At 34.8% G+C, this 25,375-nt stretch overlaps 2 protein-coding genes across 4 annotated transcripts; one reads left to right on the top strand and one right to left on the bottom strand.

The window, feature by feature from the left end:
- LOC109715070 (spindle and kinetochore-associated protein 1 homolog) lies at positions 625-13,793 on the top strand. Of its 3 annotated transcripts, none has more exons than XM_020239865.1 (10): positions 625-807; positions 912-1,036; positions 1,152-1,261; positions 1,370-1,448; positions 2,336-2,397; positions 7,863-7,968; positions 8,039-8,068; positions 8,240-8,353; positions 12,738-12,834; positions 13,466-13,793. In XM_020239865.1, exons 1-9 carry the CDS (start codon positions 711-713, stop codon positions 12,813-12,815), a joined length of 801 nt encoding a protein of 266 aa, XP_020095454.1. In that variant the 5' UTR covers positions 625-710; the 3' UTR covers positions 12,816-12,834; positions 13,466-13,793. The 3 variants fall into 3 exon arrangements, with proteins under 3 accessions (XP_020095454.1, XP_020095453.1, XP_020095452.1); XM_020239864.1 differs by having other exon boundaries at positions 12,963-13,793; XM_020239863.1 differs by having other exon boundaries at positions 12,738-13,793.
- LOC109715615 (14 kDa proline-rich protein DC2.15-like) lies at positions 17,078-17,938 on the bottom strand. Its single transcript, XM_020240722.1, has one exon. The coding sequence runs from the start codon at positions 17,890-17,892 to the stop codon at positions 17,353-17,355; it is 540 nt and encodes a 179-aa protein (XP_020096311.1). The 5' UTR covers positions 17,893-17,938; the 3' UTR covers positions 17,078-17,352.

The following is a 25,375-nucleotide window of genomic DNA, read 5'->3' as shown; positions in this document are numbered from 1 at the left end:
TAGAAAATTTTATAAGGGTTGTTTAGTTAAATAAATTTTTTAAACGAGTTCTTTAACCAAAGACGAATTTTTTAAAGGGTGTTTGGTAAAAAATTCCAAGAAAATAGGACTTTTTTGCATTTAGCCCTTTTAAATTTTTTTCTACAAACAATCTCACAAAATTTATATTTTTAAGGTTGATCCTATCCTGGCTACACAAGTGTCATGATTGTTTATTTTAAGTTGAACAGGACGAACCATTCACCGTGTTTGGACATAGTGAATGGTTCTTCATGTCCTTCATAAATCCTAAATTCTAAATATTTTATAACATCGTCGCAGAAAAATAATAGAACATGGTAAATCATTCATCGTATCTAAATACGGTGAATGGGTCACCGTATTTAACTTTGTCATCAGCGCTCGCGTAACGGGAATAGGGCCAATCTTATAAATATAAATTTTATAGGATTATTTGTAAAAAAATTTTCTAAGGGGCTAAATGCAAAAAAAACCAAGAAAATATACTTCAGGTACCTATTTCAAAAGTCTCCATACTTGACGGATCTCGTTACACTTTTCCACCAAATTTTCCCGCCCAAGGGCTCTCAAGTTCATCGTCCCCGTTCATCCCACAAACGCAAGACCTCGAAAAAAGCAGGGGAGAGAGAGAGAGAGAGAGAGTAGAGAGAGAAAGAGAGAGATTTTAGAGAGAGAGAGTCGCCGTCGCCATGGATCCGAAGCACGCGGGCTCTGCTCTCGACGACCTCGTCTCCTCCTTCACCATCCGCATCGCCGAGCTCCAAGAGCTCGTCATCGCCCGCAACAGTAAAACCCTAATCCCCCTCCTCCTCAATCTCTTTCCCTCTTTCTCTCTCTAGAATTTGATCTAATAAACTCCCCTTTTCGATCTCTTTTTTCCACCCTTTTAGTGTACCCAGCCACGACCATCCCTGACCTCTCGGCCGTCGACGCGACGCTGAAGGCGATGGAGTCGCAGATCGAGGCTATCAAGGGCCGATTGCAGGAGGAGAAGAACGCAATCCCCAAAGCTAAAGTTCGCCCCTTTTTCTTTTTTTTTTTTGTTTGTAGTCGATTCGGATCGAAATCGATGTTTATGCAATTACAATGTTCGAAATCTGATTTTGATGTCGTATTGGATTTGGGTGCAGAGGCTCGTGGAGCAGTCGCAGCGGCAGCAGAGGAAGCTGCAGCACATGCTCGCTCACGTGCCTGCTGCAATGGTCGAGAGCTTAACCCTAGTGGATCGGAACCCTTCGAGGTGATTGTGTTTGAAGAGATTGTGATTTTTTTTTTTTATTTGAATTAGGTTTTCTTTTTTTGTGCGATTTAGGAGATGGCAATTGATCTAATTTTTAGGCTATTTTAGTGCAATTCTGGAGGTGTCGGATTGTGATGTAGCTTATGAGGCTTCTAAGCAGAGGGAGGAGCCCGTTGCAGCGCCAAAGGTAACGGCACCTTGAGAAGTAAAAAAAGATTATTCCCAATTGGTAGTTTAGATTAACTCTTAAAATCGCATGCAATATTTCTGCACGATTACTCGATTAGTACATCTCATTGTGAGATAGATGGAAACTTGGAATCAGATATATTCAGTCATATAGGTAAATGTAGACTGGTAATTTTTATTGTTTAGTTAATTAAAAACAAATCCTTCATTTTGAACTTGTTTGCCTATTTACTTCTGATTAAACAAATCCAAGAAGATGATTCTTCCAAAGGAATGAGTGGGATAGCAATTAGTATTGATAACATAGGAATTTTTGTTTATGTATTTATTTATTTTTTTGAAATTAAACCTTTGTTTAAATTTTGAAAGGAAAAGAAGAAGAGATGGTATTTAGTATTGTAGCTATAGCTTTTCTTCTCAACTTCCAAATAGGTGTTATTTCTTACAATCAGATAAATGATCTTTGTGGTCACTTTATTGCTATGTAGTATGTACTAACCTGAATTGTCTCTCAAAAGAAATATTGGGAATGTTATTCATATACAGGGGGTTTCAAATTTGCGATTTTGAGGATAACCTGGCTGGATCTTACAATGTAAACCTTCTAACAGATTTTTCATGTTTCTACAATTATGGCGATTACTTAAAGCTTATGCTTGTTTCAAATGATATCTGTCACTTCTCAGCTCTCTCTCTAGCAAAATCATGAGGACAAGGAAATTTTTTTTTTCATGAGAATAAGAAAAAGAATTCCCTCTTTTGTTGCTTTCAAGAAATACTCTAGTATATAAGTTCAAATTAGAAAGCAAATATCTTGATTAATTTATTACCAATAGAACTTTATTTATAGGTCTCAAAATAATCTGTAAATTATTATTTGAGCAGAAGGGCCGAGGTTCTGCACCCCGTTGGTATATTTCTGCTGTGGAGCTTGATTCATTGTCCTCGTGAGTACATAATACTTGCCATATCGTTTAATTTTAGTTATGTTGTTTCATCTTATTTGATATGGTAGGAACACCTTTTCTTTTGTTTGTGTTATGTTTCTTTGATGCTTGATAAAATTGAGTTCCATGGTTGTGCTTTCAAGTTGGAATGCTTTATTACAATTTCCAAAATCTAGCAGGAGATAATTATTCCATAGCATACAGATGACTTCCTGAATTCTGATGAATGTAGTTCAAATGTTCAATTTGTTCTGCTAGAGAAAAGATATAATAAGCCAAATGTTAGTTTAACCAACATAGTAGAAACTGCTAAAAGTTCTTGAATATGCACAATCAACACTTTTACGAGATAGTTATGTAGATACACTAACGTTTGAGGTAATTATAATAACAGTTCACATTTATGAAATGTTTTGTCTTATGGCTTAAGAAGTTACTGCTGCTGCTGCTGCTGGATTTGGCAGGTAGTTAAACAAACAGTACTCGCAAACCTGAACGTGCTATATGCAGATAAAATTTACTACACGAGACAGAATTATCTCTAGGTGAACTGTAGCCCCCTACCTTACCTTCTATCGAGCATTGTTTTGACAGTTAATGTGATCAATTTGAAATGGTAAGTAGGAATCATTTCTGATGAAAAGCATGTGAAAATTTACAGAAAATGTTCCAAAATAGGACATAAACATTGTGCTTTCCATATTAGACGTTAGACATATCAATAGTTTCTGTAAAGCTGTGATACCATTGAAAGTGGAAACAAACTTTCAGTCATGGTTGTTGGCTTCATTACCTTGATGGCTCTTATGTATTTGATTGGCAGAATAGTTGGCTGTTACGATCACTCTCAGATCCTAGTCCGGTAACAGATTTACAGTCTTTTTCTTATTGGATTAGGATTATTTGCGCATAAGTTCAAAAATATATTTTATTTGAGATATCTACTAGATTAGGAATATCTTTTGATATATTTTATTCTTATTTAGCTTTTTTTTTATCAGCTTAGGATTATTATAATAATATTAGGCCTATAAATAGGCGGCTTTTTTCTTTTGTAATGAATGGTCAATTTTATTAATGAAGAAGTGAGTTCTTTTAAATGGTTTCTAGCTTATAATAAGTTAGAAGAGGAGGTCCCTCTTTTCCTTGGGGTAGAAAGGCGTCCAATAGAGATGTTAAATCTATCTATCGGTATCAAATCTATAGTTAGGAGCGGGAGATCCTAACATTGGCACTTCTACTAAAAATCGTATCCTAAGACTGCCAGTGAACTTCAGTATTTCAATTGAAAGCATTTCTTATGGGTTAAATTGATCATCTTGAGATTCTTTGTGTTTTGACTTGAATTAATTTATTGTTAGTGATTGAAAAGTTTTATCCCTTTTGAAATGAAGATCTTCGAGCATATCGTTAAGAACTAGTCAAAGTTATGTGCATGAAGCTATAAATAACGAGTTTATTAGCAGAGAATCACATTGTGCAACTAGTAACCCAAAATATAAACAAGCAGAAGCTACTAGAGAGATATTTCTGAACAAACATGGCATTATCTTGATTTTCTTTTGAGATCTTGGTGATTCCTCCCCACTTATTTTTCTTTTTTTTTTTTTCCTGGAAAAGTGAGATGTTGGTGAAGTTTCTTGAACCTCGTCCAAAACATTATTGTCACTACTTTTTAACGGACTTCATTCGAGATGTCTGTAACAGTGTTTAATGGGGACCTAGTGTGTAGAATCAATGGCGCAGCATATGGATCTTGTTCAAGATATTTTTGTAAATAATAGAATAACCTTATAGCATTTTGGGGCCTCATTGGATTTCTAGATAGGATGTTGTATTAGTTAGAGAAGTTGGCCTCAACAAGATTCATAGTGCAGCAGTACTCATGAACTTTGAGATATTTTGTAGTCTTATAAATCCAAGGTTATATATATAATTCCTTTTAGCCCTAGTAGTGTGATCAGAGTTAGAGGTACATTAGATGCTAACCTAGGAGCTCTTTGGCCGTCTCTTACTGGTGGTATGGCCAGAGCACTTCTATGGTACGACTGACCACTTGAATGACAGCTAGCACAACCACTTTGGAGAGTGTATGATCCATTGCATTCTGATTGCTAAAAACTTTAAACTGGAAAAAGATGTGCTCAAGTGAAAGGAAAATTGAGATTAGGAAAGAGTAGCCTTGTATTGTTGATACACTATGGCCTCATCTAGAAACATGACAGAATCCTATATATTGACAGGAATGGAGTAATTGACTGAAAAGGCCCAATTAACCCCTACATTGTACTGGTGTGATATGGATGCACCATGAAAACAGATGTGTGATACAAAGAAGTCAGAAATTCACTAATACAATACATGGGGATACAATAATAATTCTTTTTAACGTATATATTATTATTATATATGGCAACATAAATGAAAAATAGTTCATATAACTAGATAGCATAAAGCAATAGACTCACAAACTTGTGCAAAGAAATAAATACAGTATAGCATTGCTCATCAGTGTTAAAAAAAAAAAAATGATCACTTCCCTAAATTTACTCCTCCACTATCTCCTACCATTCCCTCCATTTCTACTACTTTCTCCACCATTCCCTCCACTTTCTCACCATTTCCACCACTTCTCCATCACATCCTCCACCATGTACCTCACTTCTCCACACTTCTCCACCATTTTCTCCCACTTCTCCATCATTCCACTATTCCCTCCACTTCTCTACCACTTTCTCTACCATTCCCTCCACTTCTCCACCATTTATTTTTCTCTTCACCATAAACCTCCACCACCCTCTATCTATATAAAGAGAAATGAACAAAGAAAAAAAGGGAGGATTCTACTCAAAAAAAAAAAGGAGAAAAGAAACTTGGATTAAAAAAAAAGGGCCAAATAGAAAAGTGGGTTTAGATCCTCTCACTTTCAATTTTTTTTTTTTTTTTCTCTTCTCTCCTAATCAAGGCACTTCATACATCGAGCTTTCTATGCACACCGGGCTATACATGCCGTCATCAACCGCTACTACGCCGGGTCATCGTCAACCAAGAAAAGACGACCGCTCGTCGCCATTCCGACGCCTTTGCTGACAGCCGTTGCCCCGTCGTCGTTGATCCCGGATTGGTGCACGTTCTCTTTTGCTAGTGTGGCGTCATCATCGACCAAGGAGGTGGCCATCCGCCTGCTGTTGCTGCACCGATAACAACGATGACGACGATCCGCTTGACGCTTAGCGGTCGGCGGTAAAGGTGGCGACGACAACGACGACGACGATCTGCTTGACGCTTAGCCGTCGGCGGTAGGCGACAACAACGACGACGACGATCCGCTTGACGCTTCGCCGTTGGCGGTAAAGGTGGCGACGACAACAACGACGATGATCATCCGCTTGACGCTCAGCCGTCGGCGGTAGACAACGACAACGACGACGACGATCTGCTTGACGCTTAGCCGTCGACGGTAGGCGACAACAACAACGACGACGATCCGCTTGACGCTTCGCCGTCGACGGTAAAGGTGGCTACGACAATAACGACGATGATCATCCGCTTGACGCTCAGCCGTCAACGGTAGATGGAGACGACGATCTGCTCGACGCTTAGCCGTCGGCGGTAGGCGACAACAACGACGACGACGACGATCCGCTCGACGCTTAGCCGTCGGTGGTAGGCGACAACAACGACAACGACGACGACGATCTGCTCGACGCTTAGCCGTCGGCGGTAGGCGACTACAACGACGACGACGATCCGCTCGACGCTTTGCCGTCGGCGGTAAAGGTGGCGACGACAACAACGACGATGATCATCCGCTTGATGCTCAGCCGTCGGCGGTAGACAACGACGAAGACAATCTGCTTGACGCTTAGCCGTCGGCGGTAGGCGACGACAACGACGACGACGATCCGCTTGACGCTTAGCCGTCGGCGGTAGGCGACGACAACGACGACGACGATCCGCTTGACGCTTAGCCGTCGGCGGTAGACGACGACAACGACAGCGACGACGATGATCATTCGCTTGACGCTTAGCCGTCAGCGGTAGATGACGACAACGACGACGACTATCCGTTCGACGCTTAGCCGTCGACGGAAAGCTCCAATCAAATTATTGATTGCCGCTATTTTGAATTAGCTTTTGTCAAAAACAAGCTGTGCATGATGGATAATTTATGTGCACACGCCAAGTGTTAGACAAAATGCCAAACAGAATTTGTGCATAGCGCGTTGTTCATGTACGCGTGCTAAGCGTTCGATGAAATGCCAAAAATGGTGTGCATATCACAGAATGTCAAATGAAACTTGAGCATGCTGCATTGTTCATGTACGCGTGCCAAGTATTCGATGAAATGTCAAAGGCAATTTGCACACTACTTGTGTGCGTGTCAAATGCTCGATGAAATACCAAAGAAAGCTTATGCATGATGCATGGCCGACATTGTTTTGGAGAAATACCTTGAAGAGGAAAGAAGTAGAGAGATGATAATTGTCGCTTTTTCTCTTTTTCAGTTGTATTAATTTTATACACCGATGTACAAGAGTAATAAAAGAAATGCATTCTGTTTTGCTAATTATCATAATTGGCCAGCTTAATCGGAGGTTGTTTAGGCGTAATTAATTAGAAATCTTTATGATTTCTAAGGAGTATAGAACCTTTAATCCCTGTTTTTCAACATATAATCCCCTCGTCTAACGCAAACGCTTTTAAATTTTTTTAACACTCACAATCAGGAAAAGAAATTTAATAAGACCAACCTCAATCTATAATTTTATCGACCATGAATTCATGATGCAAAAGTCATCCAAATGCATTAGCGAGATTACTTGCATAACAATATATTGATATGAACCACCTAAAATTGATTCAGTCCAGAATTAGACCCCCAAAAGAACACCCGGTTTTTGCAAACTGTCCCTTGTGTATCCCTCAAGTTTCCCTCGAGTATTCAAGTATTTTAAAAAATTTTGAAGTGTCAGATAATCCTTCGAATTTGCCCTTTTCGTAATTGTGCCTATTTGGTATTCTTTTTCTCTTTTCCCCTTGATGTCAGACAATGCTAAGCATGTAACCCTTCTCGAAAAGTTCTCCACGGGAGGTGATAAGAGGAAAAATTAAGAAGTTCATCGCTAGATTGTTTATCGTGCTTTATATAATTGATCCTGTGGAATCAAAACTTTGAGTAACATTTAACTGCATTTAAGTGCGCCGAGTTCCTGGTATAGTATTTGAAGGATTAGCTGTTGTTACGTATAGTTATATTTTTTTTCCTAGTTGTTCCTAGACTAATACTTGTGCAACAGACTCCACATTTAATCTTACTGTCATGTAGATGAAGCTCATTTGTAGTCATCATGTTGAGCAATAGATGATAATATGATTTAATAAAGCAGAAATTAATGATAGAAACTCTTGCTATAGTTGCCTTCCTTCATTCTGAGCTTATTTCTCATTCTTGGTCGCTGCAGTTATATGAGGGGGAGGCTCACGTTGGAGAAGGTTAACATTGCTATTAATGAGGTGGCTACCTATGCAGATGCAAATGCTCATCTTATTTCATGCCCAAAGAAAAAGGTTTGCGTTTCTTCAGCTTTAGTATTTATAGATGATCCATCTTGAGCTGCATCTGTTCATGTTCGTGCAGTTGGCAGAAGATGCTTGGGGAAAGGCTTTGGTAAGTTAGATTCATTTTCCGTAAAACCTTCTCTTTCTTGGCTTATTGCTGCTCAGGCATGCATATATTATGAGATTCTTGATCATGGTAAAGCTAGATGTACTTGAATAATTGTAGCAATGCACTTTCTAACCAAAAAAAATGACGGTCGAGTGTGTTATTTCGATGCAGGAATTGAGAGACATTGCTATGGCTGAACCAGTGAAAGGCAAGCATTTTTTCCTTGAAGCCGACATAAAAGGGCCGGGACTAAAACTTGACAACACGGGCAAAGCGATTCTAACTGTAAGTATAGATTATCCTTCTCAACGTACTTCTTGTTTTCCTACTCTCGGTTATTGATGCTAGAAAATCTTTGCTAAATCTTAAATAATTAAGACAACCAAGATAGTATTTTTCAGAAAATGCCATATGACTCTATATTAGGCTTTACCAAAGTCTCTTAAACATAAAAAATATACTCATGTGATGATGCGATGCAGGCAACCTTTTGGTTTCCTCTCGTATCTCTCTCTTCTTGGTTCTTACCCTATCTATCAACATTCTATTAATGCTCTCTAGAATGTAAGAGTTAGGTAATTTGAGTCTGTCAGAATTTTTTTTTTCTTTTTTGACAGTAGCAGAGGTTGATTGTTTTTCCTTTGAAACTGCTCTGTGATAGTCTGTTGATGATTTAACATGTAACAGTTGTCAATCTTAGGATCTCTCACTCCTAGCTGCCGCTCACCAAATTATTAGTTATCATTCTTGAATTTTAGTTCTTTAAAACTAGGACCATTCTTTTAGCATTCATTTTGGCGTGCAATGTGAGCTCACATTACTCGGCCGAAGCGGGCAAGGAACCGGCCTTGCCCGGTCCGGCTTCAAATGTGGGCTGGAGCTAACAAGTCTCGGGCCCCGCCCTTTACATTTTTATTTTTTAATTTTTTTAAAATATAAAAAAATTTAAAAATAAGAACAAAAATTATTTTTATTTGAATTGATATTTTGATAAAAAAAATTTAAAATTAACAAAATTTTAAATTATATTTAAAAAAAAATGAATTTTTGGTTGAATGGGCCAAAGTTGTTTGTCCATTGGACCAAAAATCATTCCCCCCGAAGCTCTGTGGTGGCAGACCTTAGGAAGAGAGCTCCTGGGGAGAAGGGGGAAGTATTTCTTCCCAAGAGCCTGGACCCCAAGGCCCAATGCAACTGCGCTGACTCGCGGGCCGTGCCGTGTCGGTCCGCGGGCCTCTTCTCAGGGCAAGGTCCAGGTCCGTTTTGGGTCAGGCCGTGCCGGGCCATCGGGCCTAAAGAGAGGCCCAGCACGACCCAGAAGTTTGCCGTGGGCCGCCTGTCCTGTTTTACATCTCTACATTCATCCCCCATACATGTCATACTAGGAGGTAGAAGTATTGTATCTACAATATGGTTCAACGAAGTGGAGGGAAAGTTGATCTTTGAATATCAATCGTCCAAGAAAAACTTGTTCGCTTAATGCTAGAGTTAACATATATTAATGAATTTATTATTATTATTTTCTCCCTCCTCTCTCTGAAGTTTAATTTTGCACTAGGGACTATTAGTTTAAGCAAGTACTCATGGTAATTGTTTTCTTCTAGGTATCATTTATAGATTTTATTAGTTTCAAGCCTAGTCCACAACGTTACTTCTATTACTTATTCTAAGAGATAAATGTCTAGTCAAATTCTAGTGTCAACAATTAAATGTACAAAGTGCTTATTTCACTTTATTTGATTTAATTGTTGGCCTCATCAATTAAATTGTTTGTCACTTTCTCTCTCTTTTTTTTTTAATCAGTTATACAATTTAATAGAACATCTAGCATTTTACATTGTAAACATATTTAACTTAGTATTGTCGTGTCGCTACCACAAGGCATACTAGTGAGCCATCGAGACAACACGGCATGCTGACATGTCTCCAAACCAAACACACCCCTTTTTAGGTCAGTCACGGCCAGCATGGGCAGTATGTGCTGGCCTTGCTAAACCATGCCGACTGGCACGATAAATCTTGTATTTTAGCTGGGTAGATACAATTTAACCAAGAAATCCTGGCTTGAATACTTATTTGACTTGTAAGTATCAGAATAACTCTAAGAAGCCGTTGGGTTCAAGATTTGTAATATTCCGAGAATGTTGTATTCTTTATATTCATATCTAGAAATTTGTTACCAACTTATTAAGCCACTTGGCTTAGAAGGTTGTTAAGAACACGTATATTTTTATTATTGGACTAATAATTTCCATCAAGTATGTAATGAAAAAACCTCTTAACCCATAAAAATCTAGTAAATCTAGTATTCTTACCACGCAGGAATTTATATAACTATGAATTGACAACCTCATAGAAGCCTCCCCTGGTTTGGGGAGACCCTGTGGGGCCCACTTTTTTTTTTATTTTTTTTCTCTCTCACTCTCTCTCACACTACACTTTTTTTTAAAATTTTTTCAATTTATTTATATTTATTTATTTATAATTTATAAATACACTAATTTGGAACCTAAAAAGGACCTCCCCTTATTTTGGGGGATTGTGGTGCCCATATCAATTTTTTAAAAAGTTAATTGCAGATTGGGTCCCAATCTTTCCACGCTATTTTATTTTGGTTCCTAATCCCTAAACTTTGCATGTTTTTCACTTTAGTTCCCAAACAATTTTTTAAGGATTAATTTATATAATAATATAATATTTGGTAGTTGAGTTTTTTTACAGTGTAAAAAATATCTATTTTGATTTCGAATGATTTTGATTACTCTTATTTTTTGTGCTTCTGATAATGAGGGTACAATGAAGACGTTGTCGCTAAGAATACCAAAGATAGTACTTTCACTTTACTTAATTTTTTATTTTTTTTGTAAATTCTGTCTTGATGATAATAGAAAAATATTATTTATCTTTCTTAATACTGTAATGAGCTTTTGTTTTATTTTAAATTGATTTATTCATTTTACTTATTAGATTTAAATATTTTTAGAAATAAATATACTTTAATTTCATTCTTTAATTTTTAATTATTCAATACTGAGATAAATAATATTTAAAATTATTAATGCATAATAGAAAAAAATAATATTTTTTTTTTGAGAGAAAGGTAGACTTGCTACCTGCTTTATTCATAGCGAATATGAACTGAGCTACAGAAGTAGGGCAACTGGCCCCGAGAATCATAAACGTCCCAAACAACTGAACAAGGTCCGATTAAAAAAAAAAAAAAAAAAAATACTAGCTAATGTAAATTATGACAATCCACTAGAAATCCTTCCATTGCTTTGCTAGCGATTTGATCCTATTTACTGCCACCAATGGTTCAATATTGATCCCTCTAAAAATATAATTGTTCCTTTCAGTCCATATTACCCACCAGTAAGCTACAAGTAAATGTGTTCTCGTCACCTTTTTTCTATTACAATCATCCCAAGTTGCCCTTTTCCAAACTTCCCGAACATCTTCACTAAGGGTACACTCCAAATCCCCTTCACCAACCATCACCATAAGCATAAGATATCTACTGAAAATACAGCCTGTGAAGATGTGATCTACCGTCTCTAAAGAGGATCCACAGAACACACAAGATAGGTTCCCCGTCCAACCTTTCTTAGATAAATTGTCCGCTGTAGGGGATTTTTTCTTGAGTACTACCCAAAGAAAAATCCTTGCTTTTAATGGTACTCTCAAACACCATAACTTCCCTAGCTGTGTATCTCTTCTTCCTCCATCATTTAGCATGGTGTACATAGATTTGAGTGTAAACTGTCCCTTTGAGTTCCATTGCCACCAAATTTCGTCAGGTCCATTCTCCACGTTAATATTAGAAACCAAATTTTTAAGATCACGTATTCTCATACGGAGTTTTGTGTTCGTTGCTATAATAATTAATAGTTATAATAATGTACTATTGTAAATAATGTAAACAATGTTAACAGTTAATAGTTAATAGTTATAATAATTTACTATTGTACTGTCTTCCCGCGACATCGCGAGGGCTCCTTAACTAGTATATAATGATTCCACTACTTTACTAACATTTTTTACAACTATCCAGCTTGAATTGCACCAATGAATGTTGGTGATTTCTGTTCCAACTCAACTGGGGACAGTCAGGTGCACCCATTGGACGCACGAGCCAATGTTCTACACACAGAAGGACTGCACCACAACAAAAAAGGAAAAAAACGAAAAACGTGACTACTTTAATTATATACTTTATATCATCATATAAAAAGGCCGGATTTCTAATTGGTTTGTTCGGTTTTGCGTACGGATCCTATTGTAAGTCCCTAGCTATGGAGAAGTTTTTAAAAAAGTTGGTGGAGGAGAGTTCACAATTCAGTGCTTCTCGATATCAAGTTGAAGTGGTAAAATTGTTGCATAAGCTGTTATGAAAATGAAAAATCAATCTTTACATAAGTTAGTATGTCCTATGGTAAACCGTTTGCTAATGTCGATAGAACGAAAAATCAATAGAGAACCACATCCTGTCTTAATCCTTGCTAAACTTGACTTCAGGAAATCGTGAAAATATGGATAATTATTAGAGTATTATAAACTGTGAATCAAACGTGCCCTAAAGGAAAATAAATCCAGTCAAAGCATCTGTAATAACTGTTGCATTCTTTCTCTACTAGTGCCCCTTTTTACATGATTCGCTTCTTCTCTTCAGGTACTTCGCCATCTTGGTCGGATTCAAGAAACTCGGATTGGCCATCACCGTGTCCTAATCCTGTCCAAACCTCACTAATATACTACGTAATATTGGGGTAATTTCAATCCATTTATTTGAACCTACTCTATTGATTCTTCCTACTTACCACTAGTATGCAAACATGTTCTCTCTCTTTAGAGTAGTATAATATCATCTAACACGGTTGAACTGGAATACTTTCAGGAGCAGTAAGTCCTGGGTTCCTTTACGTTACTTTCAATGATGGGGTACTTAGATTGACAATCAACACCGTCAAGCATGATTTGGACACAAACAATTTCAAAACCAAATTTCATCACTTTTGATAATTTATTTTCTAGCTGATCAAGTAGTCTAAGTAGTCTCAAAGTGAACGGCCAGAATTGAACAACTTTCAGAATATAAAAGATAGGATTGTTCAAATCAAAATCAAGATTGAAGATCTTCATCTAGCTTAAACAAGAAAATACTTTATGTAGGCTGTGGAAATTGTTCAATTCTGATACCACTCCATTGCTTGATAACTGATGTCAAAAAATGAGAAAATTTGGTTATGAGGAAGTTCAAATACTCTAAATTTGTTTAATGGTGTCGTTCGTTGATTTCATACTCCATCATCTAAAATATTTAAGTTTTGCATACCAGTACTTGCTACTTCTTAAACTATATGCTAACTCAAATTTCTAATCTAAACCCTAATTATACAGAAATGTGTCCCAACAAACCCTAAACTATATTTACAAGACAAGGAACCAGTCAAGCTTCTTTGGCTTTCTTGGTTGTGGGAGAGTCACGAGACTCAAACCTTTGATATATATTTTTTTTTACTTCAGAAGGAAGAATATCCAACCTGATTTTGGTGCCAAACTTTGTCTTAATATGGTTTGTTATCAATTTGTTCTTCTTTTCACACTAATGACGCCTTTTTTTTAATATTATTTCCTTTGATCCGATCAACCAGAGCCCCGGATCTTCTCCTGTGAATCTGTGATTCAGTTTCATATTTGTTGGATTGTTGGTTTGTGAATGAGAATCGTACCCGAAAATTCTTTATTATTGCTGTCACAGAATGGTGTCGTAATATTATATTAATATATATATTTTTTCATTTCTTTAATTAGATTGTGATGTGAATTAACAATTGGCACCGTTCGACTTAGTAGAAATCTAATTGTGTAGTTTTGCACCACTGTTTTTCTAGTAATTAAGTGATCGCAAATTTATTTTATATTAGTCATTATAAATCGCTATGTTTGTGAGTGCTTGACTACTAAGAAAATAAATACCGAAATGTTATGAAATTTAGTTTTTATAAAGTTCAGATAGTCTAGAATCTCTAAATCATGTTTAATAATGTCGGTCGATAATTCGGGTGCCTTAATGGTAAAAAGGATGGGGAAGTAAACTGTCCTGTATTCTTTTGTAAGGTGTTATTTGTCCATTCGAAAAGTGAATGTATATTTTTATACCCTTCTCTTTAATTGTTTAAATAATTCTTTTTAGATTTTTAATGTTTTAAAAAAATGATAAAATAAGTGCGAAATATTAATCTTTTGAATGAATTAATGTAAGATTTATATTCACTTTTTGAGCATACAGATTGCATTGCTCTTTACTTTTCGAAGTACTTTTAGTTTTACTCTTGAATAGAGAAACTGAAATTCTAATTCTAATCCTAATTTACATGTAGTTGTAAATTTGTAGGGGTATTTTTACCAACCAACTAATTGTTTTTTTTTTTGTTTTTTTTGTTTTTTTTTTTTTTTTCTTGAAATTTGCTATTTGCTATTTATTTTTCTTCTAGTAGCATTTACTGGGAATCTCATATTGGATAGAAATAAAGAATTTATATATTGTACAAGGGAGTCTTCACCTAACGTGATCCAAATCTTCAACTTGCTTTTATTTTATTTTTATTTAATTTTTTTTAGAGAAAGGTATGCTGCTATTTGCTTTGTTTATTTTTTAAAAAAATAAATTTAGCTGAAAATATGAATCAATTAGAATTCTTGAGACGTTGGCTATCAACTATCAACCCTTTTATAACTTGTGCTAGAGACTGTTAGTTACTTTAATTTTTATTGGGTGTCATTTTGGTTCTGTTAGACAATTAAGATATCTGGATATGAAGGAGTTATAATCTTGGCTTATAATTTTTTTAATTCTTTTTTTAAGGGTATATTGAATATCCATTTTTGAGTTGGGCTGAAATACTATTAATATTATTTGGCTTCTTTTGCTATAAAGTTTTTAACTCTTGGATAAGAAATTGTAGGGTTAGGATGATATTAGTCCCTTAGAATTGAGTGGTCCTCTTAGAGTTGAGTGGTTTTCACTGGATTATAATATTTAATCTAATGATTAATAATAATTAAAGAAACTGAACCAAATGCTAAAAATTTAATAGCAAAAGGGGGCAAATATTATTAATAGTATTCTAGCCCAACTCTCCATTTGTTAACTTTCTAAAATTTCCAAAGTAGCTATGTTTTCGCAAACAACGAATTTCTTTTTAATGTAAACTATTTAAAGTTAAACTAGTAGTCTCAAGATTTAGCGGCAGAGAAAGATCCATTGTTAAATGTAAGAAATTCGTAGGTAAAATTTGTAATTTTTGACTTGTAAACATTTTAAATATCGTAGAAAGCATTTAATGAGTTTACTCCTTATTTTTAGTATTTATTATAGATAGGGTGCGTATTAGTAGTGTAGTGTATGAGATGTATTTATAAGCCAGGTGCAGATAATAATTTCCTCAATGGTTTTTCTTAATTTCCCCCGTGGCATTTAGTTGAGAATGCTAAATTTGCAACCACAAAAAAGAAAAGAAAAAAGAAAAAAGGAAAAATCGTAATCTTAGAACTCTCCATCCCAGGTCTTTCTAGGGTTTATTCAGTTCCTCTTTATATTTTGTTATTTTCGAAAAAGTTGACCATTGGATTGTGCTATTATAGGATTATAATGTGTTTTTGGTTGCAGGCCTGCATGGCACAATATTTTGGAAGCCTTTGTTTCATAATTTGTAATATTTCATAAATTTTTAATATTTTAATTTACAATATTCAAATTATTATCCTGGAATTTAAGTTGAGTGGCTGTAAAAGGTGTTAGTGAAGTAAAATTATTTAAGATTTCACTTATCTTTTTATTATTTAATCGGTGTCTCCTAATAAAGTTGTTATATTTTGTCTATAATATTATATTTGTTAATAGAAATGTAGAGATTTTGCAAGTAGAAATAGTTTAGTGATATTTATAAGAAAATAAAATAGTACAAGATAGAAAGATAAAAATAAATTTAAAATACTGTATAGAAATTGATAAACTATAATAATACAATAGTACCCTTAAAAAGATATATATATATATAGTGTAATATAATAAGTAAAAATAACACTAAAGTATAGTATAGTATAGTGTAATTAAGGGTTTTGAAATATTACAAACTATGGAACATACCAACCTTCTATTTAAAATGCAACTTCTTTCATTAGAGAGTCATGATGCATTGATATGATTCTTCATTGCACCCTAGAAGGTTCCACAGGGTAAGTTTGGAGCATTATCTATAAACTTGATTTATTTGGCTTCTTAAAGTTGATGCAATATGTTTATGTTTGAATTTAAATGCGACACGTACCTGTTCTACAGTATGGGTTCAGGAGAATGTTGGAGAAAATGCATAGATACAAGAAAAACAACAGGACATTTCATGCGACTAGTTTGTCAAATGAAAAAAAAGAAAATCACGTGACTAAATAGTTTAATAGAGTACAAGCTACTGTTTGGAGAAAGAGGGATCATTAATTACAATAAAATTTAACTTTTCCACACTAGTTATTGGTTGGGGCGCGATCTATTGCTTGAACATGTGTTGCATTTTAATTGATCTGTTTCTTTTTATCCTCCGGTTGAAGAAGATTTGGTTGGTTTTATCGTAGATGCAAATTGGGAGCAATTAAACCTTTCGATTCAGTTCTTTACACATGTGGAAGTTTTAAACTTTGGTAGGAACTCGAATGGGATGTGAGTCGTGAATAGTTTTTTACACTTGCGCTAGAAACTGCCGGTCAGATTTTAGTCGTTGATCTGAATAGATATCGAGCCTCGCTTAGCCGTTTTGATGGAACAACCTATACATGAGATCGATGCTGCAGGTAAGAAGCAAAGGCATGCAGTGTGAGAGAACGTGTTTGCCGGTCAGAAGCGAGGTGGTTCTAGTGATAACTGGAATATAAATGCATGCATGCATGCATGCAGAAAGAATTTTAGAAACAAATTAATATATATCCTATTAATATTATGGTAACTCCAACAAGTAATAAGAATCCGATAAGAAACTTAATTTTTATTCATGGTCTTACAAATCAGTCACATAACAAAAGCACGTACGTACCCAATGCATGCATGCAGCAGTGCTCGATCTAGTTTTGTTACGACGTACGTGCGTAGTACAAACACAACAACAACAACAACAACAACAACAACAAATCAAACCATAATTAAAAACCACACACACACACACACACACACACACACAAACACGCGCACAGAGAAATAAGAAATAAATTTCCACGAGTTATTGATTGATTGATTAAGCGCACTTGAAACCAGAGGGAGTGCCCCTGCCGCAGTAGTTGAGGATGAGGCTGAGGTCGACGGGGAGGTTGAGGTTGATGCCGAGGATGTTCCCCCTGATCGCCGTGCACAGGCAGACTGCCGCCTCCAGGTCGACCAGCCCCTGCAGCAGCGAGCAGCACGGCACCCTCGGCGGGGCGCCCACCGTCACATTCACCAGCCCCAGCACGTTCGCGCACACCCCCAGCTTCAGTGCGTTGATCGGGCAATTGCCGCTCCCTCCCCCGCCCCCGCCCCCGCCACCGCCGCCGCTTCCACCACCACCGCTTCCTCCTCCACCGCCACCGCTTCCACCGCCGCCGCTTCCTCCGCCACCGCTGCCACCACTTCCTCCTCCACCGCCACCACTACCACCGCCACCGCCAGGGGTCGGGCTCGGCTTCGGAGGCCTCGGAGCCGGGGGACATGTGCCGCAAGCCGACGAGAGGGTGAAGAAGATGAGGTTGAGGGCGAGGAAGAGGGCGAAGGACGCAGGAGGACTCGCAGCAGCGGCCATGGCCGAACACTTCTCAAACACTTAGTAGGAGGAGGTGTTGAAGAGTTTGTGGTGGTTTACGCAGGGTGGCGAGGTGAAGTATTTATAGCATGGGGAAGGGATCAGCCTTTTACGTATATGTCCCTTGATATTTATTTATTTACTATTTAGTTACTAATTAGATTCTTCAGAAAAATTAAAATATACCGAGACACACTATAAACTTTGAGCAATGCTATCCATACACAACCATTTGACCGGATATTATGTATGTAATGGTATAAGACTTTAAAATCACCAAATTTAATTAAGAAATCTTTTTTTTTCTCCTGCAATTTTGATAATTAAGCTGGAAAAATGAAGAACAGGTTGAACCACATCTCAATTTTTATTTTTTTTAATATATATGTAATACATATTTCTACGGCATCTCAATTTTTTTTAGTGACAAACATAAAATAAATAAGAAGATCTTTTACCGCAAAAAATCGTTCAAGTGTTTGATGAAAGATAATTAAATAGAACTAAGTGTTATCAAGCAAGCTTTTACTCAGGACATTGCTCTTTGACACCATGTTAAAGAGTGTAACAAGTATTAATTAATTGTTCTTCAAAATCTTAAATTATTAGAGAATGAAGTTTTTAATTAGTACTTATCTTAAATAATAACATCTACTTTGAGTACTAATATCCAATATATAACAAATTGAGGGACAAATACACACACACACACAAAAAAGAAAAACTTAAATTTTAATTGTGTGCCAGAGGTGTGTTACAAGAGTCGAGAAGAAAACAAAGGCATGTGAATTGGGTTGGGTAATGGCATTTAGCTGGCAAAGCATGTTTCTGTAATATTATTCTTATGATGTCACAGTATAATAATATATTATATTATATTATTATAAATAATATTATATATATATATAATATTTATAAATTATATATATATAATAGTTGCGCTAGAAATATCTCGAGAGTAAACGAGGCCCGGTTTACTTTGAGTTGTTTTCGATGATAGAGGAGGGGGGGGGGGCGAGAGGCGAGTGGTATAGGAGGGGGAGGGAGGGGGAAGTGGGGAGGGGAGGGGGAGAGGGGAAGAGGGGGGGAAGGGGGGAGAGGGGGGAGAGCGGGGAGAGAGAGGAGAGGAAGGAGGGGGGGGGGAAAGGGGGCAGGAGGGGGGATTTCAAATTGACGATCGGCCTCCGTAAATATGATACTAAAACCATTTAAACTACCTAGAAATCAAATTTCACGCACTTTCGATATTGTTTTATATCCATCTAGCGATAGAAAAATGAATGGCTGAAAATGAATATTCTTTAAAAAATGATAGTAGGAGTCTTGTAAATCAAGATCAAGAGTAAGATCATTGTTTTAAATAGTTTAAAGAATTTTCTAACAAAAATTTAATTGATTTGGATATCTTTCACCTTAAACCGAAAACGTCTCTTATCCACCATTAAATACAAATCATGTTCAACGGAGCCGATCGTCAATTTGAAAGCTCTATCATCGAAAACAACTCGAGAGTAAACGGACTCGTTTACTTGCAGAGTATTCCTAGCTAAATATACATATATATATATATCTCCTTATATTTTATTTTTAAACTACACTAATAACCAAAACAATGTGTTTTATATATATAACTGACCATCCCTAGAGCAAGTGACAAAGGGTTTGGTGGTTGGTACCCGAAACCCAAGTTCGAATCCGAGTTGATGCACATTTCCAGCTAAGTTTATTTCTAAATGAAATAAACAAAGCGGGTAGCGTGCTATCTATTTCTCAAAAAAAAAAAAGACTTTTTTTAATTATTTCTCTTATTTTTGTATTATATTATCACCCATTGGTCCATTATTACGCAGGTAAAAACAAAAAAAGTTGGAACAAATGGCACAACGATTTCGATTGGAGCCAGAGTATGAGAATATAATTTTCATTAAACAAATATTGCTCGATCGCATCAGAAGCTAAATCAACCTTATATATAACATTAGGTCGATCTAGCTAGAAATTACTAATTACTGCAATAGGTTTTTTTTTCTCTTTTGGGAGTAAAAGCATGATTAATTTGTCATTAGGTAGAGCAAACATAAGTGTGTCGCATGCATTTCCTGATTTTATAGTATTACATTTGGTTTAGCGATTTTGATTTAGAGTTTCATGATACTTTTAATATGTAACACAGTATTTTATAATCTAAGTATATATTTTGGTATTTGGCGAAATATTCTATAAGCTTCTTTTAGCATATAACCATTAAATTCCAATACAATTTGAAAGAATTTTTTAGCATTTTTCAGAAATCAAAAGAAATTCGGAGTTAAGCAATAAAATCATTCTAATATATTAAGGCATTCATATATAGAATGCATTGTAGCTCATGTCAAATCACTTTTTTTTTTTTTTTCATAAACAAATTAGGGGTTTAGTTAGCTAGCCCAGTCATTGATATATACAGGGATTCAGGAGATCAAAGCATGCACACGCTCAACCAACTCCAAACCAGTACAAGCACAAAAATATGATATATAAACCTATATATATATACACTCTATATAAACGGGAGTGTACGTATATATTAGATTCTCTTTATCTAATGAGTAGGTATGATACTTCCTAGAGTTTAGATTAGTTCTATATATAAGATATAATAAGACTAAATCTCTTAACCCGATTATAATATTTTGGACCGTGTCTAGACTCTAGACTCAAAAGGTTAATAGGAATAAGCGTATTAGGATTAAAATAATTTTAAAATAGGTGACTCCTGAGAAGTGGAGCATTACAGTTAGTATCAAAAGGTTAAAAGGATTAAGCGTGTAAGAGTTAACAATAATTTTCAAATAGATGACTTTGAATAAGTGGGGCATCACAATTGATATCAGAGTCAAACTCGGCTATTGTGTAGTAAGACGAGACTCACATTGTCTATTGCTTGTGAGACTCACGAGGACATCAGGTAGTTCCTCTTAGATATAATAGGACCGAAGTCCTATATATAAGATAAAATAGGATCAAATCTCTTAAGAGTAAATTCAAAAAGTTAAAAAATTAAGTGTGTTAAAACTTGAATAGTTTTAGAATAGATAATTTCTTGAAAAATGGAGGGCTCACTCATCACATCCGTCACATCGTGTGACGAGTGAGCCAATACCATTCATTAGATGAATGAGAAATAAAACGTACATATTTTTGAATGTATGAGTAGCATTGCTCATGATATATGTCTATTACAACACGGACAATCCAATGCACTAATAATTGTAAACTCTTCTATATATATATATATATATATATACACATTTAATCTAGCTAGCTTGAAATTACAAATTACTTGTACTTTGTGTATCTTTGTCAATAATCATATATAGTAAACGTAATACATATCGAAGGTTTTAACTAGCCCACACAGGTTGATATAGCGGTTGAGGAATTAGTTTAGCCCGTGAGCATGCATTTAATTAATTCCAAAGATATGACATTGTATTATAACAAATTCAACACATTAAAAAATTAATTTTATGCGCACTCTAACGATCGAATTCTAATCCAGAATAATAACTTTACAAGTACACGATCATGTTCACGAGTGTTACGAAGTTGCTTGATAACAGATTCAACATATTAAAAAATTAATTTTATGCGCACTCTAACTAATTCTAATCCAGTTTATATATATATATATATATAAACCAGGTTACTATATATACTATTAATAATACCAACTCATTGGTGCTATTAGGTTTTCAGCCTAAAATAAAGAGATATGTGGTTAGGATGATAGTGATCCTCTAGGGTTGAGTGGGTGGTTGATTAAATAGTATGATCAAAGAAGTAGATTTAACGGCGAAAAATTTGATAGTACCAAATACTTTGTGCTATTGATAGTTGGCATTATAGTTGAGTGTTAGTATCTCTCTCTCTATATATATATATTCAAGCAACTCTATATAGTTGGCATTATTTAACTTTACGAGCACATGTTCATGTTCACGAGTGTTACGAAGTCGCTTGCATTAATTATATTATCCGTGAACCAAAATGTTCAAGCTTACATGGACCTAAAATGTGATGTATCTATTTAAATTAATATTAATCTAATCTGAAAGCTTGAATTTATAAGATTGGATCAAATAGTATTATATCAATTCTTCTTTTTTTTTTTTTATTTTCCTTTTAGTTCCATATGAAACTTTTCGTATATGTGAATTTGGATACAATTTTCTTCTCAGAGGTCTCGAGTTCAATTCGGGATGCCCTCTTTGTAAGATAGCAGAGTTTCAATTATTATATTATGTTCAACACTTTCTCTCATGTTTGGGTCTGAGTTCAATTGGCTCTTTTACTATAACAGAATTAGATTATAGGGACACATGTTTGGGACACTTTTGAGTAAGTGTCCAATTTATGCTAAAACTTAAAAACACATCTACTAATGTCTAAATATAAAGCCCAATCCAACCAAAAATAAATGATTGCTCTACTCAACCTACTACACCCAGTCCATTTGGCCCGATTACAAATAGAAAAGAAAAAAAAAATCAATTACCTTTTTTTCTTCTCTCTTCACTCAATCTACTGAAATTCTAAACGATGAGCCTTTACTGTCGTCCTCCTCCGCCACCGCAGCCAACGAGATAGAGTTTCGGCGGTTGCTAAATACTTAAATAAGTGTTGGTAAATTAGCAGCACTCTTTTAGATTATAGCGACACTCTTTAACTGTCACTATATACCTAGCGACCCCACATATAGCAACACTTTTTAAAAGTGTCGGTAATTTTAGCTAGCAGCACTTTTTTGACATGTACCTATATTTAAAAGTGTCGCTATAAATCGTTTTTGTTGTAGTGTTTTGTTTCACTGAAGTTGAAGTTAAGATTGAACTAATTTTCGTATGAATTAGAGTTGACATGAAAATTACTTCTCCTCCTTTATTTGTTTCTATCACTGTGGACTTGAAGTTCTTCCAATTTTGCTATTTGTTTTGTTGGACGTAAATATCATAAAAGCTAAAATTCCTCATTTTCTCTATTTATTTAACCGGAAATTGTTGAATTCCCACACTTTTGGTGTTTAACTTAATTACCTTTAGTGTTTTATTAAATTAAATATAAAATTTATTGGCCCTTATATAACTTTAATTACAGTAATAATTTACAATATAAAAACAGAAAATTAAAATTGTATTCCTATATACAATTAAAAGATGTAATTTAAAACAACTAAATTATTTTTCGGACATAAATTATAATAATGCAACAATAAAATACTAAATTATGAAGCCATTAGAGATACTAACACTCAACTATAATCAATTTTTATCACATTTCAAGTATATTGTAAATTCACTAAGTAAAAGAGATCTTTACACTTAACTAATAATTTTCATCATACTCAAACATATATACAAACTAAATTAAAAAAAAAATTAGTATGAGAATCAACTAAATCTTTATAAATTATATCCAGCATTACCCAAAATACTATAACCACAAAAACCAAATGTATGGTAACATCCATACAACGTAAAACCATAAACTACTTCCACTGTTATAAAATTGAATCCAAAAGTAAGATAGATATATGCTAAATGAGAACATAGTTAATTTTCATCTTAACAAAATAAGAGAAGGTAGGCCGTTTTGCATCATTAATAATATTTTATTATTTTTTTCTCATTTATTTTTCTCGTTATTGATCGACTTCGGTCAGAGATGGGCCGAAGTCACTTGCCGTTATTTTGGAGAGTTTGAGTTTTAATTGAAGATACAATGAACCAAACTATAAAATTGGGTATTTATGATTGAAAATTATTTCGCTGTTCTGATGAAACAAACACACAGGAGATAGGCTTAAATTAAATGATAAAAAAAAAATTAAAATAGGAGCTTAGTAGGATTTAGAATAAGAAACTCCGATTGTAATAATACTATATATGAAATTGCAATCAAAAGTAATGTGAACTCACCCAAATTGTAAGCCTACCAAAAAGTCTTACATTCACACATGAACAAAAATATTAACTATAAAATAATCAAACATAACAACTAAAATACTATTAATCTTCTAGCAAGAAGTTTACAATTTTAGAGTAATTGGTTGTTTTGACACCATGATATAGTCATGTTCAGTCTGGGGGCTTATTTAGTTCATCTATTTTAAGTTATGAAATTAAAATGATATTAATTGATTCCAATAGTTATTATTTATCTTCCAGAAATCATATTCCAATTTTCATTTCACTTTGAAATAAAAATGACTCAATCATAGTCAAATTGGGCTTTGAATTCTAGATTGTGCATTACAAAGTAAACCACTCAAAACTCTTTCTCACAAACATCTTCCTCATCTCCTCTTTCTTCATCACCCTCCTCTTTTTTAACTAAAATCCTTTCTCAAAATTCTAGATGTTCGTTCCAATTTTCATTCCAATAATGAATCAAACATTCGTGGATGATCGTCGACATTCATTTTTCTTTTTCTTTTTCTTTTTTTTTTTTTTTTGAGAGAGATAGATAGCACACTACCTGCTTTGTTTATTTCATTTGGAAATAAACTTAGCTAGAAATATGAATCAACTAGGATTCGAACTTGGGACCTCGGGTACCAACCACCAAACCCTTCGACATTCATTTTTCATTTTAACGCAATTGAATTTCATTTCCATTTCTATTTCAATCATGAACCAAACATGCCCTGCCAGCTGATTAATAGCTCTCAGTTGTCGATCAAATGGCCCAGGGATGCCCCAGACTTGTTATGTATTGAGTATTTTGTTGGTTTTAGTCAAATGTAGGGGCTAAATTGCTCCAAACTTTAAGGAGTTTGAATTTTTGGTCCTCAAATTTTAATTTCTTATAATTTTTAGCTTAAATTTTTTAGCAATCAAACTTTACTATCCAATAAATTAAGTTTATTAAATGGTGATGTGTCGCTAATGAGATATCAGTGTGATAGCCTCACAATCAAAAACATGATCACAGGTATTAAGATACTACATCACAATAATATAATATCTGTGAAAAATCAACATTTTGTCAGCTATATATATTAAATTATGAGACTTAAGAATAAGAATTTAAAATTTTGAGCCAGAAATTGAAACAGATCAAAACCTGAGAATTAAAGTATCACGTACATTAAAGTTTGGTGAACAAAAATACAATTTAGCCAGGAGTAGGTTTCTGGGGAGACATGCAGGTTTCATTCTCATGCACGAAAAATTAGATGTACAAAATGAAGACATATAAAAGATGAGTTACGGTTCAACATATATATATATATATATACGTCTGTATAAATACGATCAGAGAAGAACAAATCCATATTAGATAGATATGGTTTAATCAATTAATATATGAATTTTAAAATAGCTGTGAATGATTAATTAGACTATTTTTTTTTATAAAAAGGCTTTCCATGATTATTTATTTATTTATTTTTGTGTCACAGAACAATCTTCTTTTTTTTCTTTTTTTTCTTTTTATTTCTCTT

This window comes from Ananas comosus, linkage group 9 (assembly GCF_001540865.1).
Source record: "Ananas comosus cultivar F153 linkage group 9, ASM154086v1, whole genome shotgun sequence".
Lineage (NCBI taxonomy): Eukaryota > Viridiplantae > Streptophyta > Magnoliopsida > Poales > Bromeliaceae > Ananas > Ananas comosus.
This window is presented reverse-complemented; position numbering and strand designations above follow the sequence as displayed.